Source organism: Coregonus clupeaformis, chromosome 15 (assembly GCF_020615455.1).
Source record: "Coregonus clupeaformis isolate EN_2021a chromosome 15, ASM2061545v1, whole genome shotgun sequence".
NCBI classification, from domain to species: domain Eukaryota; kingdom Metazoa; phylum Chordata; class Actinopteri; order Salmoniformes; family Salmonidae; genus Coregonus; species Coregonus clupeaformis.
Genome location: NC_059206.1, coordinates 37,180,861 through 37,197,585, shown reverse-complemented (window position 1 = coordinate 37,197,585; position 16,725 = coordinate 37,180,861). Strand labels below are relative to the sequence as shown.

The 16,725-nt window shown below is 43.3% G+C and overlaps 2 protein-coding genes across 2 annotated transcripts; one reads left to right on the top strand and one right to left on the bottom strand.

Annotated features, from left to right (window-relative positions):
• Positions 1 to 940: 940 nt before the first annotated feature.
• On the bottom strand, positions 941 to 5,205 carry bspry (B-box and SPRY domain containing). Its single transcript, XM_041898410.2, has 6 exons — positions 4,746 to 5,205; positions 3,998 to 4,096; positions 3,617 to 3,847; positions 2,701 to 2,726; positions 2,460 to 2,584; positions 941 to 2,311 (listed from the first exon to the last, which is right to left on the bottom strand). The coding sequence occupies exons 1-6, from the start codon at positions 5,037 to 5,039 to the stop codon at positions 1,776 to 1,778; spliced, it is 1,311 nt and encodes a 436-aa protein (XP_041754344.2). The 5' UTR covers positions 5,040 to 5,205; the 3' UTR covers positions 941 to 1,775.
• A 3,316-nt stretch (positions 5,206 to 8,521) lies between these two features.
• zmynd19 (zinc finger, MYND-type containing 19) lies at positions 8,522 to 15,213 on the top strand. Its single transcript, XM_041898416.2, has 6 exons — positions 8,522 to 8,797; positions 9,887 to 9,946; positions 10,094 to 10,200; positions 10,368 to 10,508; positions 13,790 to 13,970; positions 14,115 to 15,213. Exons 1-6 carry the CDS (start codon positions 8,747 to 8,749, stop codon positions 14,256 to 14,258), a joined length of 684 nt encoding a protein of 227 aa, XP_041754350.1. The 5' UTR covers positions 8,522 to 8,746; the 3' UTR covers positions 14,259 to 15,213.
• The last annotated feature ends 1,512 nt before the right edge of the window (positions 15,214 to 16,725 follow it).

The window sequence follows — 16,725 nt, the reverse complement described above, 5'->3', positions numbered from 1 at the left end:
TACCCTTTACTGTAAAACAATTTTGCGCACCCTCTCCCCTCATAAAATGTACTCGGAAATAATTATTACCACCATAAATAATAACTGTAGAAACCCTGTGTTTATAAACGTGGGTATGGCCTTTACCACTTCAGCATGAATGAATGCCAGGAACAGCGGGACATGATTTTTGTTGTTGTTGCCTGATTTAGATAGGCCTATGTTTCCACTTATAATTTCCGATATTTTGGTAGGCTATTTGTTACAACTTGTCTATTATTAGATACATGCAGCTTCTCATTTGTCATTATACGTTGCCCTAGAAGACTAAATAAACCCATGTTCACCAGAATAACGTCATAAATGATAGAATGAATGCTTCAATCTAGTTGACATCGGTAAAGGTCTCTGTCATCTCTGCTTCTTTTAACGAGCAAAGACGTTCAGTCTTGGCTCTACTCATTACATGTTCACCGAATACATCCCAAGATGTATCTGTGATGTCATCAGTCTTCAGGAAGTTATACTGTATATTCTAAGGGAGAAAATGCAATAACTAAACAAGATGCTGAAATAAATAAATCATATTTCTCCACTCCTGTTCCCCAGCAAAGAAAATTGTAGAGCCTCACAATCATCACACATAACATAGCCGCCACTGTTATCATCCTCTTTTACCATTTCACCAAATGTTTACCAAGCATTACTTTTCTGGCCCTCCCTTCTCTTTATTGTAAACGCTCCATTTCGCAGCTATTTCTTATTGAATTAAACTCTGACATTGTCTGTTTTGCTTCCTAACTTTTTCTGCACGTTCCCAATAGCATTTGGCGATTGGCGTGTAGGTTATTTGGTGCGTGTACAGTTCAGTTAGGCCCTAAAGCTTAGGCCAGATAGCCTAAAATAATAAAAGAAAAACCTATATGTAGCCTATAGATATAAATTGCACAAGAACTATACATTTATGGATGTTCTCTTTATTCACCCCGCCCGGATATAACCGCGGGAACTGTGGGGTATGAGTCAACCCGCGCATCACTATGACAAACGCTACATTGCCCCCTCCTGTTCATTTTTAGATTGTGTCGCCTGTATTGCGTCTGGTATTTCATTAATTTTATTTTCACAGAGGGATGGATGGAAAGTGGGATGTGAGTTTCAATAGAGACATTCATTGCATATAATCAGACAATCCAACAATATTTGTATGCATATGACAGGAACTTCTGGATCAACCAGTCCTGCAGACAGGAGTCTCTTTAAAAGATAGAAAAGGTCTCAAACATTCACTTCACTTACAGTAAGTTGATTATCAGATCATAACAGTATAAGAAATATAAATAGCATACTCCTAAATCCAAAATGAATAGTGTTTGGGACATACTTCATCACTGACAAATTAGGACTACTGTATAATTTGATCGACAGACTCATACAGAAATCTCTACAGAATCATTTCTTCAGATTAAAATAAACAAATAATAAATTAGAAACATATCTCTCGTAAAATAACTGTCTGCATACCTCTTCAATAACAGACATAAGGGCCTAATTTTGGCCAATTTGATTACATTGAAATACATTGTGAAGCTTTGATAGTATTCTATTAGTATTATGTACAAATATTATAAGTAATTCAGTAAAATTTTATCAGCAGGTATAATGCAGTACTACTTGTTATAAGCATTAATGAGCCCTTTCACTGTTATATTATCAACTCATATGATATGCCTTATGAAAGTGTTACCCGTAATTCTATATAATTGACACTACAGACAGTTACAGTACTTCAGAGGTCAGTGCAGTATTGTGACACTGCGGTCAGCCACAGCAAATGCTGGCATCAGCGGGCCACTAAAAGCGTGTCTGACCGAGTGCAACACGGCCCTGGAGTCTGGGTCATAAAATACCAGGGTCTGACTGGGCCAGTCCAGGAGTAGCCCCAGACTCTTGGGCTTGTGGACCACGTGCAGGGGCGTGTTCTTCCCCGCATGGCAGAAGGAGAAGTCCCCATCGTATTTGGAGAGCACCCAGGACTGGACGTTGTAGCCGAGGCGGGAGTCGTTGCCCGAGCCCTTGCGCCCCATGCTGGAGTAGCATACCCCCACCTTGAAGGCCCCGCTCTCACCCACGTCAATCACCCAGCTGTGGGTGCCGGAGGAGATGGCCAGGGTGCCCAGCGCATTGGGCCAGCTGTCGAAGCGTGCCGGGTCGTAGGGCGGGGACTGGCGTGACCGCTTAGGCAGGAAGGTCAGAGTGCAAAGGTCTTCTGAGAGGGACAGTACGGAGCTGACGGTGCGCTCGTCAAATGTCAGATTTGCTGAACCGTAAGCTTAAGGGAGAGAGGGAAGAGAAGAGTGTATTTTTATTCATAATTAATTAAGCACTTATTGCCAGTTGTTCAGACACTATTAACTGCAACTATTTGAAACTACTGTTTCCTGAACAACCAGAGGTTGCCCTGGCCTATATTATGTTACCAGTTGGCCCCAACAGTATGGCGCTGGCCCACAGGCCCCTCATGAGTTTGCTGTCACTGCAGCTGGTGTTCAGGTTGAGATGGTCAGTGTCACAAGGCTCACCCACCCCCTCTGCCTCCTCAATCCTGATACACACACAAACACACACAAGAGGCAAGTCATGTGAATCTGACTAATGAACAACGCAGGATTGCTTCACCAAGTGGTTGGGCAAAAATACATGTCAAAATATAATATTTACCTCTCAGCTATTTCCTGGCCAGAGGTCTGAAACACAAGAGAGCGTCAACGATCATTTACAGCAATCAAGTGTATCATTATTACCATCATCATCATCATCGTTTGCACCACCATCAGCACTCTTGTTCGCCCCTTCTATTTTTCCATCCTTCTTTCTTCCACATCTATACACTCCCGCATCCCACCCTCTATTGTCACTCTCAATCTTTTATATACACCCTGGATTGCTGATGCTATGTATTAGGATGCTTTGAAGCCACCGGTCAGCCATATTGGCACTCCCCAGTAAGAGCAGTCCTCCATAGGAATGTATGGAATATAATGTAAAAGTATGCATTAAAGGGGCAATCTGCAGTAACTACATTCGTTTTTGGACTTCTAAATTAATGATATGTACCCATTGATTCTTGAAGAATATAACTTATAAATGCCTCATGACCTTAGTTCAACTGTCGTACCCCATCAGTACCCAAAATATAAGCTTGTTTTACTCCAATGTTTGTAAACAACGTGAATGTAAACAAACACTGTATAGCCTCAAAACATAGTTAAAACTATTTTTATATAATGGACGGTCAGTCCTTGCATTCATAGCTCTGTATATGAATTTGAGAGTCGTTACATTTCTCCAGCCCCGTCCCTCAGCTTCTTAGCGAAACAGTAGCGGAGAGATCGCTTTGTTATTGTTTCAACTGCTGATTGCCGCATTAAGGTGACTGTAATAGAATCAATGTGGCAAAAACAAATGTAGACATCAATAAATGCAATTCTATAGCTTCCAAAATATTTGTTACAATGGTGGGGGAGTGCTAAGATGGAGGCATGGTGGCTTCAACACAGTGCCCCCATTAGTCATCTAGTGTATATATAAATCATTGGTCTCTCCCTCCCTACCTGTACCTATCTCCCTTACTCACTGCCAGCTGTATGTCCGGTGTGTTTGTGAGGGTGTGCACCAGGCGTGTGCGTGTCTGTGTGAGCATAGCCAGGGCCTGGCCCCAGTGGGCTCTCTGGGTGAGGAGGCACTGCTCCACCCTCTCCTCCTCCCTCTGCACCGCTTCCAGCAGCCGCTGTTCCTCCTCCTCCACAGCCTCCCTCACCACACTGACCTGGGCCACCACTTGCTCCCGAGCCCCGCTCGCCTCCACCTGCATAGACACACAGCAGAGGGCATAGGACACACATCAAAAAGACATGATGGAATCTATTAGATATCTGTGTGTAGAGCTTGCCATTCCGAAGCTGTGTGTAGTGTAAGCAAATAAGGGACTGAGTGTGAGTGTAACAGGGCTGCTCACCTGCAGTGCCCGCTCTTTGGCAGTCAGGGTCTGGTTGATAAATAGCTCGATGCGCTTGGCCTGCAGCTGCATTTTCTCACATATGTCAACCAGTTGGTTCTGTTCAGGACAACACACACATTCAGTGACTGGCATGAAAAAGACTAGTGTTGGACTTGAAAACCACAGAGCTGATCAGGTACATTTTCAAAAGCAGGGACTCCTATCCTGATTAGCCTATTCCTGTAGTGCTGAACTGCCATCACCAACATGTAATTGTGTATCCTGAAATAGAAAATAATATAGAAGAGCAGTGATGATAATTGATACTGCTTGTATGGAAAATGTTTTGAAAGGCTTCTTGCATCTTCCCAACAGCTTGAAATTCTTGTCTCCTCACATTCCACAAGACATCAACAGGGGAAACTCCTCAGTCTGGTGTGGGAAAAGTGTGGCACACCCTACACACCCACCAGGCATGTGAACACACACTTTCGAAACACAAACCAGCTGGTCCTTTGTACTGTAGTACCCCAGGTAACCAACGGTATACTCAGTTTGCCTGTTGCATTCTCACTCCTAACTCTAGGTAAACAAAGTCTCCTGGCCCCATTCACTGTGACAAAGGTCCATATGACGCACAAGCTGCAGCTTAAATGTAACTGCCCAAAAAGGACATGGTATTATTTATAGGTGGTATATTCTAATGGTATTACAACAAGAGACTACATCTGGATAATTTCCTTTCAGGAAAAGTCTGGGCACTCACCCTGACCGCTGTCACTCTGCTGGCCAGGGGTGTCACCGTGTGGCCCTGGCAGGATCCCACTATGGCGCAGTGCGAGCATATGAGTTTCTGCTCGGAGATGCAGAACCAGTCCAGGTCTGATTCATGTTCCATGCAAAGTTCCGATTCACCTGAGAATATACCCGATTCTGAGTCGGAGGTGGTCACCGCTGATGTAGCGGCAGCCTTTCCAGACAACCCGGAGACGACTTTAGCTGATTGAGTTTCATGCTGGAGTACATCCAACGAGAAGAAAATCGGCTGTTGTAAATCCATATTAATGTCTCCCGAACTTTCTCTAACTTCCACTCCAGCGTCTGGGTCGTCTCGTAAGGACACAGGTGTTCAATCACGTGATTCTGGCTCCGCGCTCATGGCACGTCAAATAGCCTACTGAAAAAGCCTACTAGGCTAATTGAACGCGACAGGTGGCTTCAGTAGCCTATCTACTGCAGTTATAACACAGGTGTATCAAGGTATGAACACGGAAGTAACACAGACACTAGAGCTGAAAAGCAAGTTTAGCAACATCTGCAGCAACAGCGGTCAGTTTCAATGACAACGATTTTTGTTCAGATGCCCATCATTGTTTTTAGGCTACCTCCTTTACCTGTAAGATGACACAGTGTTTCCATATTGTCATTTGACCTCATAACATCCTCAATCGCAATGACATTTTACATTTTAGTCATTTAGCAGACGCTCGTATCCAGAGCGACTTACAGTTAGTGAGTGCATACATTATTCTTTTATTTTTTATTATATATTTTATTTTTCATACCCCCCGTGGGAATCGAACCAACAACACTGGCGTTGCAAACGCCATGCTCTACCAACTGAGCTACATCCCTGCCGGCCATTCCCTCCCCTACCCTGGACGACGCTTGGCCAATTGTACGCCGCCCCATGGGTCTCCCGGTCGCGGCCGGCTATGACAGAGCCTGGATGACCCTCTCTAGTCGAATTGTAGGCTTACATTTATTTTATTTTATTTAATAGGATCCCCATTAGCCGACGCCAATGGCGACAGCTAGTCCGACACATAACGAAAAATACATTATAAAAATACTTTACAATTAACATTTTTTTTAAATGTAAAGACGAGGAGGAGGGGGAGGGGGAGGAGGACGACTGTATGGACATTATATCTGAATTACCGACTGACGTGAATCTCCTCTTGAAACAGACTGTAATCTGGGACCAATGACGTCTCACACTCTCAGAAAACCTACATGATCTTTTAGCTTTCCGTTAGAAAACCTACATGATCTTTTAGCTTTACATTTATTATAGTTTAGTATAGGCTAAATAGTCCAACAATAGTTGGGGCTATGTATTTTAATATTGTATAATTATTTTTAAAAATAGGCCTAGATTTAGCCTCGGCTATCCTGAAATGGTATAGGCTACGCCTATATGCCAATGATGACAGTTTAGTTTGAGACTCTTGTGCCGCGTTCAAAACAACTGGGAACTCGGAAAAATACGAGCTCAGACTGGGAAAAATCGATTTGAACGGTCATCCAACTCAGAATTCCAACACGGGAACTCGGGCCTCTTTCTATAGCTCCGACCTGAAAATCACTGACGCCACGATTTGAGTTCCCAGTTGTTTTGAAAGCGGCAACATGTCCAAGTTTCTGACTTGCAATTCTGAATTGGAGGACCATTCAAAGTCTGTGCATGTTTTTTTTCCGAGTCCCAGTTGTCTTGAACGCACTAAAGTCAGAGATCTCCGAGTTCCCAGTTGTTTCTAAATGCAGCAATATGCACATGACTGATGATATTGGAGGTCGTTCACTTCATGTCCGAAACTCTGATAGGACTACCCGGAGTTTCTGATTTGGGAAGTATCCAAATCAACCAATAGGAAGCTCTATGCAAATAATTTACGTTCATTTTAACTCGGAGGTCCCGAGTTTCCACCTGGACGTCAACGCGGTATTTAGAACAGTTTATAAAGTAAATTGCGTAGTGTAAACCCCACAGTAAATGTGTAGGCTAATCTAGGTTTATAGCCTATGCCTAGCCCTTTTGGCCATTTTAATTAGGCCTAAATAAACATAAAATCAAATGTATTTAAAGTGCAATTTCAGAGATGCATTTCCCTTGGCAGAAATGAAATGCACAAAAAGGGAAAGGGGGATAAAAACAGTTTAATTTTGAAGGAGGAAACATGACTCCTCGGGGACTCCCAGCCGATCCATGTATTTTAACTATTCCACAGCTAGCACACCTGTTTGAAATTGTCAACAAATCATCAAGCTCTTGACTAGGCGAATCAGGAGTTAGTTCAGGGCTACAACAAAATTGCGAAACGTCTAGGTTTGAGAACCACTGCACTAAATAATGCAGAACACCTGAATCAGTGTATGAATCGAATATCTAGGCCTACTCTACAATCACAAAACAGGGCAGGGGCCATCCAACGGTTGTTCCATCCATGGGGTACTAGTGCCTGGTACCCGGAAATCCTACAGCTTCTGTTTCGCCCTTAAATTACAGATGACTGTCGAAGTACACATGAAGACGCAATGGAAACATGATGGCGTCAGGAGAGAAATTGGTGGCGCTCCAAAGAAATCCCCGTCTTTGATTGGAGAATCGAATCGGACACCTTTAAGTCAAGAGAATTAAGAACGCAAAATATGTAACGTTTTTGGGGATTGGACAGAAGGTTTTCAAAACTGTATTTTCATTGGTTGAAAAATGTTTAGCCTCTTCGTCCCTCCCCCAACTCTTGCCTCGTTTTCTTCTACGCCAGCGGTATCGCGGAGGTTTGTTAGCGCGTGGGGAGGACCAAGAATCGGGCAACGGTTAATCCTATTTAACCAAACTGGCAGTAAATCGGGGCTAAGGGTTGTAGCCCTGATCTAAAATGGATCGTTGAGATAGGCGATGGCTGGCATCGAATAGGTTTTAATATGAAATACCTGTCAGAACGTAAACAGATAGACTTATGTAATGGATTTTAGGCCTAAATAAAGGAATATCAAATGTATTTAAAGTGCAATTTCAGAGATACATTTCCCTTGCCAGAAATAAGACACACAAAGGGAAAGGGGGATAAAAAGTCGCATTAAAAAATACAAATACAATTATTTTGAAGGAGGAAACAATATTTCATCCAGACAGGTGGTTGAGGGCCAACAACAACTAAACAAAACAGCTAAATCTGGGTTTCTCAAACCTCTCCTTGGGTAACCCCCTCCCCCTCCCCTTCCATGTATTTGAGCTATTCCACAGCTAGCACACCTGGTTCAAATGGTCAACTAATCATCAAGCCCTTGACTAGGTGAATCAGAATAAAGTCAATTAGTCCAGGACTACAACAAAATTGTGAAGCGTCTGGGGGTCCCCGAGGAGAGGTTTGACAACCGCTGAACTAAATAACGGAAAACACATGAAACAGAGTGTAGAAATCTACTCTGACTCGAATATCTACTCTAAATCTAACAGGGATTAAAATCACATAGGACATGGCAGCGGCCATCCAAGGTTTGTTCCATCCATGGGCTACCCCTGTCTGGCACCCGGCAATCCTACCCTGCTGTTTTCGCGCTAAAATAACAGATCACTGTCGGAGTACACAGGAAGAAACAATAGAAACGTGATTGCGTCAGTAGAGAAATGGGTGGTGCTCCAAAGAAATCACCGTCTTTGATTGGAAAATCGGATCGGACGCCTTTACGTCAAGAGATTAAGAACGCAAAATTTGTAACGCTTTTTTGGATTGGACTGAAGGTTTACGAAACTGTATTCTTAGTGGTTGAAAAATGTTTAGCTTCTTCGTACCCTCCCCAAAATCTTGCCTGGCTTTCTTCTACGCCAGCGGTGTGGGGAGGACCAGATTCGGGCATCGATTGACCCTATTTAACCGAACTGGCAGTAAGTCGGTTCTGGGGGGTCGCCCTGACGACTTTTAAACGAGTAGATCGCCTCACCTGTTTTTACATTTCGCCCCTTGATCGACCGCACTTCCAATGTCGGATTTCAAGCTCGGGATTGTTCGACTTGGCCGTGTGGCCGGGAAGGTGAGCTGGATCCGAGGGCTGCCATGTGCGACAAGAAGGGGAGGGGATCACAAAAGCTCTTACAAAATGGCTCGTTGAAATCGAATATATTTTAATATGGAAAACGGACGGACATAAGTCGTGGATCTTTTTAGAAATCTAGGTGGCCTAATGTAAATGTTAAGCTGAATTCGTTTTCTCACGAAGCCGCCCAGAACAAGCCTACATTAATTAGCTAGCCATGCTGAAGCTAGTTACATTTAACCGACGTTCGTACCTAACTAACTAATTTATGGACGCAACGATGGCATGGGTCAATGTTAAAAAAGAAAAAAATATCCTGGCCTCCAAATGCACACTTCACTAACGGTCAAGCAATTGTGATGTAGTTAACTGGCGACCCTGGCTAGTGAAGTAGTAGGAAGCCATTGCCACGCTCTATCCAGAAACCCCTTGCAACGTGACTGAGCACCGGCATGACAACTCTCAAGTAACGTTTGTTAGCTGGTGTTTTGGCTAACTACGGTATATTTTGAACTAGCTTATTTTTATCTTTACATTTTGAAGGCTGACAAACTTCGTCTCCTATGTGCCATTATTATTGACATGTAGCTAGTATTTTGTTTAGGCTAGCTACGTCAAACAACATTTTTACCTGACGAATTTGAACAGTGACATGATTATTTGCGGGTCCTCATGTTTTTACCTAGAATAGTTGTAACACTAGACTAGAGAACAGTTGGTAAACAATGAAATGTCACATGTAGAAATGAGAACCACTTGGACATATCACGTGTTATGGAGGGACGGAACATTAGTCCATCTAGAGACCGTATATAATAGTCCAACACCACAGTGCTGTGCTTTTGCATGCCAGCCAGTGTGATAGCTATGTTTTCTCAAAAGGCTTCTGTGTTTCATGATTGCTAACGTACTCAAAGCAAATTTAACTTGACTCAAGGTCTTGATTATACCATCACATCAGGTCATCTGATATGGTGTCATCTCACACACCTCATTGTTGTAATCTTGCCCCCTTGCTTTTAATCCCACACAATAATAGTGTAAACCCACATTACAGGTGGCAATAACTGTCCATTCTTTTTTCAGACAAAGTACACACTTATCGATGAACAGGACATACCATTGGTGGAGAACTATGCTTTCGAGGTAAGAGGGTGGGGATTTATGAGGCGGTTTTGTAAGGGTCATTCTAGTCAGACCATTCCCACGCTATCCTGGCCCTGGTAAAAACAACTGGACTTTTCTTGACTATGAGGCCAGGGATGGATGAATAAATGTCACCATATTTTACAGGCACGCATGGAGGTAGATGCAGACGGAAATGGGGCAAAGATCTTTGCTTATGCCTTCGACATTGGCAAAGGGCGCTGGGCTGGCAGGCCACTGCACGAGCTGCTCTGGTGAGTTGGTGTCCCATCCCCACAATCTGCTCCTAAATACAATACATCCTCATAGTCTGTCGGTTAGGGCAGCTTTTTGCCTTTATCAAACAAATGGCATGCTTCATATTTTGTGTGTGATGCTGGTAGACTGGTTGAGTCATAAGGCGATTTGAATGTTTATCCAGGGAGAAACACAGAGGAGGCATTGCTCCCAGCTTCCAAGTAGTCCACATAAACTCTGTAACAGTCGATAACCGTCTGGACAACCTGCGACTGGTCCCTGTGGGTTGGAGCCCCAAACCAGAGGAAATCTCCAGCAAGCAAAGGTATTACAGCTATGCACTTCTCCACTACAATTACTATAGCTACAGTTGAAGTCGGAAGTTTACATACACTTAGGTTGGAGTCATTAAAACTCGATTTTCAACCACTACACACATTTCTTGTTAACAAACTATAGTTTTGGCAAGTCAGTTAGGACATCTACTTTGTGCATGACACAAGTAATTTTTCCAACAATTGTTTACAGACAGATTTCACTTATAATTCACTGTATCACAATTCCAGTGGGTCAGAAATGTAAATACACTAAATTGACTGTGCCTTTAAACAGCTTGGAAAATTCCAGAAAATGATATCATGGCTTTAGAAGCTTCTGATAGGCTAATTGACATCATTTGAGTCAATTGGAGGTGTACCTGTGGATGTATTTCAAGGCCTAGCTTCAAACTCAGTGCCTCTTTGCTTGACATCATAGGAAAATCAAAAGAAATCAGCCAAGACCTCTGAAAAAAATGGTAAACCTCGGCAAGTCTGGTACATCCTTGGGAGCAATTTCCAAACGCCTGAAGGTACCACGTTCATCTGTACAAACAATAGTACGCAAGTATAAACACCATGGGACCACGCAGCTGTCATACCGCTCAGGAAGGAGATGCGTTCTGTCTCCTAAAGATGAACGTACTTTGGTGCGAAAAGTGCTAATCAATCCCAGAACAACAGCAAAGGTCCTTGTGAAGATGCTGGAGGAAACGGGTACAAAAGTATGTATATCCACAGTAAAACGAGTCCTATATCGACATAACCTGAAAGGCCGCTCAGCAAGGAAGAAGTCACTGCTCCAAAACCGCCATAAAAAAGCCAGACTACGGTTTGCAACTGCACATGGGGACAAAGATCGTACTTTTTGGAGAAATGTCGTCTGGTCTGATTAAACAAAAACAGAACTGTTTGGCCATAATGACCATCGTTATGTTTAGAGGAAAAGGGGGGAACTTGCAAGCCGAAGAACACCATCCCATCCGTGAAGCACGGGGTGGCAGCATCATGCTGTGGGGGTGCTTTGCTGCTGGAGGGACTGGTGCACTTCACAAAATAGATGGCATCATGAGGAAGGAAAATTATGTGGATATACAGTGAGGGGCAAAAAGTATTTGATCCCCTGCTGATTTTGTATGTTTGCCCACAGACAAAGAAATGATCAAACATTTTAATGGTAGGTTTATTTGAACAGTGAGAGACAGAATAACAACAAACGCATGTCAAAAATGTTACAAATTGATTTGCATTTTAATGAGGGAAATAAGTATTTGACCCCCCTGCAAAACATGACTTAGTACTTGGTGGCAAAACCCTTGTTGGCAATCGCAGAGGTCAGACGTTTCTTGTAGTTGGCCACCAGGTTTGCACACATCTCAGGAGGGATTTTGTCCCAGTCCTCTTTGCAGATCTTCTCCAGGTTACGAGGCTGACGTTTGGCAACTCAAACCTTCAGCTCCCTCCACAGATTTTCTATGGGATTAAGGTCTGGAGACTGGCTAGGCCACTCCAGGACCTTAATGTGCTTCATCTTGAGCCACTCCTTTGTTGCCTTGGCCATGTGTTTTGGGTCATTGTCATGCTAGAATACCCATCCACGACCCATTTTCAATGCCCTGGCTGAGTGAAGGAGGTTCTCACCCAAGATTTGACGGTACATGGCCCCGTCCATCGTCCCTTTGATGCAGTGAAGTTGTCCTTTCCCCTTGGCAGAAAACCCCCCCCAAAGCATAATGTTTCCACTTCCATGTTTGACGGTGGGGATGGTGTTCTTGGGGTCATAGGCAGCATGTCTCCTCCAAACACGGCGAGTTGAGTTGATGCCAAAGAGCTCCATTTTGGTCTCATCTGACCACAACACTTTCACCCAGTTCTCCTCTGAATCATTCAGATGTTCATTGGCAAACTTCAGACGGGCCTGTATATGTGCTTTCTTGAGCAGGGGGACCTTGCGGGCGCTGCAGGATTTCAGTCCTTCACGGCGTAGTGTGTTACCAATTGTTTTCTTGGTGACTATGGTTCCAGCTGCCTTGAGATCATTGACAAGATCCTCCTGTGTAGTTCTGGGCTGATTCCTCACTGTTCTCATGATCATTGCAACTCCACGAGGTGAGATCTTGCATGGAACCCCAGGCCGAGGGAGATTGACAGTTCTTTTGTGTTTCTTCCATTTGCGAATAATCGCACCAACTGTTGTGACCTTCTCACCAAGCTGCTTGGCGATGGTCTTGTAGCCCATTCCAGCCTTGTGTAGGTCTACAATCTTGTCCCTGACATCCTTGGAGAGCTCTTTGGTCTTGGCCATGGTGGAGAGTTTGGAATCTGATTGATTGATTGCTTCTGTGGACAGGTGTCTTTTATACAGGTAACAAACTGAGATTAGGAGCACTCCCTTTAAGAGTGTGCTCCTAATCTCAGCTCGTTACCTGTATAAAAGACACCTGGGAGACAGAAATCTTTCTGATTGAGAGGGGGTCCCTCATTAAAATGCAAATCAATTTATAACATTTTTGACATGCGCTTTTCTGGATTTTTGTTGTTGTTATTCTGTCTCTCACTGTTCAAATAAACCTACCATTAAAATTATAGACTGATAATTTCTTTGTCAGTGGGAAAACGTACAAAATCAGCAGGGGATCAAATACTTTTTTTCCCTCACTGTATTGAAGCAACATCTGAAGACAACAGTCAGGAAGTTAAAGCTTGGTTGCAAATGGGTCTTCCAAATGGACCCCAAGCATACTTCCAAAGTTGTGGCAAAATGGCTGAAGGACAACAAAGTCAAGGTATTGGAGTGGCCATCACAAAGCCCTGACCTCAATCCTATAGAACATTTTTGGGCAGAACTGAAAAGGCGTGTGCGAGGAAGGAGGCCTACAAACCTGACTCAGTTACACCAGCTCTGTCAGGAGGAATGGGCCAAAATTCACCCAAATTATTGTGGGAAGCTGAAATAAATCATTCTCTACTATTATTCTGACATTTCACATTCTTAAAATAAAGTGGTGATCCTAACTGACATAAGACAGGGAATTTTTACTAGGATTAAATGTCAGGAATTGTGAAACTGAGTTGAAATGTATTTGGCTAAGGTGTATGTAAACTTCCGACTTCAACTGTATATTCCACTCTTCTAGTACTCATCACTTCTTTTTACTGAGGAAAATACAACATAATATTAAGAAAAGACTAGGTTATTCAGACTTGGCCTGGTATTACTTGTCCATTTTAAATGTTTCACTTGTCATAACATACCTTTTTTAACTGGTCTTTTTTTCTCCCCCTGTAGAGAGCAGTCTCTGTACTGGCTGGCCATCCAGCAGGTACCAGCTGACCCCGTAGAGGAGCAGTACCTGGAGCTCAGTCGTACCCGCTACTACAACGCTAACGGAGAGCTGGTGGAGGAGGAGGAGTGCTCCTGTACTTACTACGAGTGTCACTACCCACCCTGCTCGCTCATCGAGAGGAGAGTACGTACCCATATATTCTGTTTTCTTCGGTTATTTTCACACTCCATATACTCACTCTAGGGAAGGGAGTGCTGAAGTACAGTGTCACAAAACCCATACATGTGTCTTTCCACCAATTTGATTTAGTATTCCATCTGCCCACAGCTTAGAGAGTTCAACATCTGTGGCCGCTGTCAGGTGGCTCGCTACTGTGGCTCCCAATGCCAGCAGAGGGATTGGCCAGCCCACAAGAAGCAGTGCCGTGAGCGCAAGAGGGTCCTAGCCCTGGAGTCTGAACCTGAGCGATGATCTCTGGATCAACCACCAGGATTGGGGAATTGGGGGAAGATTGGGAATGAAGTGCAAAGGAAAAAAATCTTCTGACAGAGACTAATGACAGAGGATAATGTTGGTTGGTTGATAGGGTGGGAAGAGAAAAATAAAATAAAATAAAAATCCCTACAACCATTTCATAGAACTGACAAATCTCCATAACTTGCTTTTTTTTGGAGAGGGAGATCCTCCTGAAGCTCTACCTGCTGCTATGGATTTGTATGTTTGAGTAAGAAGAGGTCACACAGATGAAACTGTCCGTTCTTCTTTTGGACTGCAATTGATTAGTTGTCATCAGCTTTCTCCTTACTCACAGGAATATAAGGACGACAGTGCCTGCTGTTCACCTGGTACAATGGGACATGGACCTTTTCACTGTACTACTACTCCCTCTTGGAACTTTGGTGCACATACTCAGCCACCTCCCTGTCATGCTCCAAGACCAACATACATCAGATAGATTTACTGTGCTGTTTCACACTAGCAGTATTGTGTGTGCTGCCATTATGGACTGAAGGATATAGATGAAGTGGTGAACATTGGGGGGAGGGTGCTTTTGTTCTGTGTATTATTATTATTTTATCCCGTTGTTTTTGGGAAGGGGTGAGAAGGGGTTATTGATTTTTGAACTTGATCACTTGTAGAGGCATTGTTACTTTCCTGTGTTGAACATCCCAGAATTAATCTGTCTCTTGATGCGATCGGTTCTGTTGCTGTTCCAGATGCTCACAAACACAGTTCCTGTCGCTAACATTTGAGGGATGTCCTGGGAACAACTTGAAAACCCAGGTTGGCCATTGGACAGGCTGTCAGTTTGTTCTTGGGATTGTATGAAATGGCCCGAATTCGTTTTGTTTTCTACACGTCAGTCATTAAAGAGATATCGGTTCTATGTCCAAGTGATCGTAGATTAAATAATACATTTTCCAGATCATCTCCTCAGTGTACTATTCATGCACACCTGCTCAAAGTTTGTCTTCCTGTAACCTCTTCCACAGGCTATTGTGAACAGTGCATATAAGCCTGGTACATCAACGATTCGAGGTTGGCCTTAGTGGTTGTGACCATAGCATTCTATGGGAGTGACCTTACTGAGTAAAGTATTTGTAGTTTCATTTTAGTGAGTCGCACGACTGCGAGGCGTGGCTCTGTGCTTGTGGTGTGCTAGCGTACAGGGAAGGATTAGGGGGAAGGCGTTGTAGATGATTGGTTGGTAGATTAAGCCAATGCCTATGCGCCGGGAGTTTCTTCCGGTCTTTCTGTGTTGGCTAACGAAGGCGAGGTTTGAAGCGTTGGTCCACCAGGCTCTTCGCACATTTGGGCAGAAGTGTCTGGGAACGAGATTATGGTGCTTTCAAGACAACTGGGAATTTCGGAAATAGCCGAGGTCAAATCATGACGTCGGTGATCTTCAGGTCGGAAAGTTGGAGCTCTAGAAAGATGCCAGAGTTTCTGACTTGGAATTCTGAGTTGAATGACCGTTCAAAATGATTTCCCCCAGTCTGCGCTAGTTTTTTCTGAGTTCCCAGTTGTCTTGAACGTGGCATTAGTCTTCCTGTTGTGTCTTAGGTGATGATGATGATGATGATGATGAATCCTGACAAACACTCGCAGATAAAGCATGTCACAAGCAGATGTAATACATGCTACACACGTTGATTGTTTTTTATGTATGTAGACTGGTTCATAACACTGCACTGAATTGTTTTACCACCCCACTATTCTCTTTGTCATAGAGAGGGGGGGAGTTTAGAGGGAGGGAGAGTTTGGACCATTGGGTGTCTTTTTTCTTTCTTCTTTTTTTGTGAAGAAAAAGCATTAATCAGAATAAAGACTAAAGTTTGGGATAACTGTAAAATTAAATAAAATGTTTCACATGGATGTATGGCTGTTGTGGGAGTTTAGGGGACCCTCATGGTATGACACCTCAAAAATGTCAGTTTTTCACACATTTGATGTTGGTTGTTCATTTAGATACAGTGCATTCGGAAAGTATTCAGACCCCTTGACCTTTTCCACATTTTGTTACGTTACAGCCTTATTCAAAAATGTATGAAATACATTGTTTTCCTCATCAATCTACACACAATACCCCATAATGACAAAGTGAAAATGGGTTTTTAGAAATGTTTGTAATTTATACAAAATAAAAAAAGAGACCTTATTTGCTTAAGTATTCAGACCCTTTGCTATGAGACTCGAAATTGAGCTAAGGTGCATCCTGTTTCCATTGATCATCCTTGAGACGTTTCTACAACTTGTTTGGAGTCCACTTGTGGTAAATTCAATTGATTGGACATGATTTGGAAAGGCACACACCTGTCTATATGAGGTCCCACAGTTGACAGTGCATGTCAGAGCAGAAACCAAGCAATGAGGTCGACGGAATTGTCCATAGAGCTCAGAGACAGGATTGTGTCGAGGCACAGATCTGGGGAAGGGT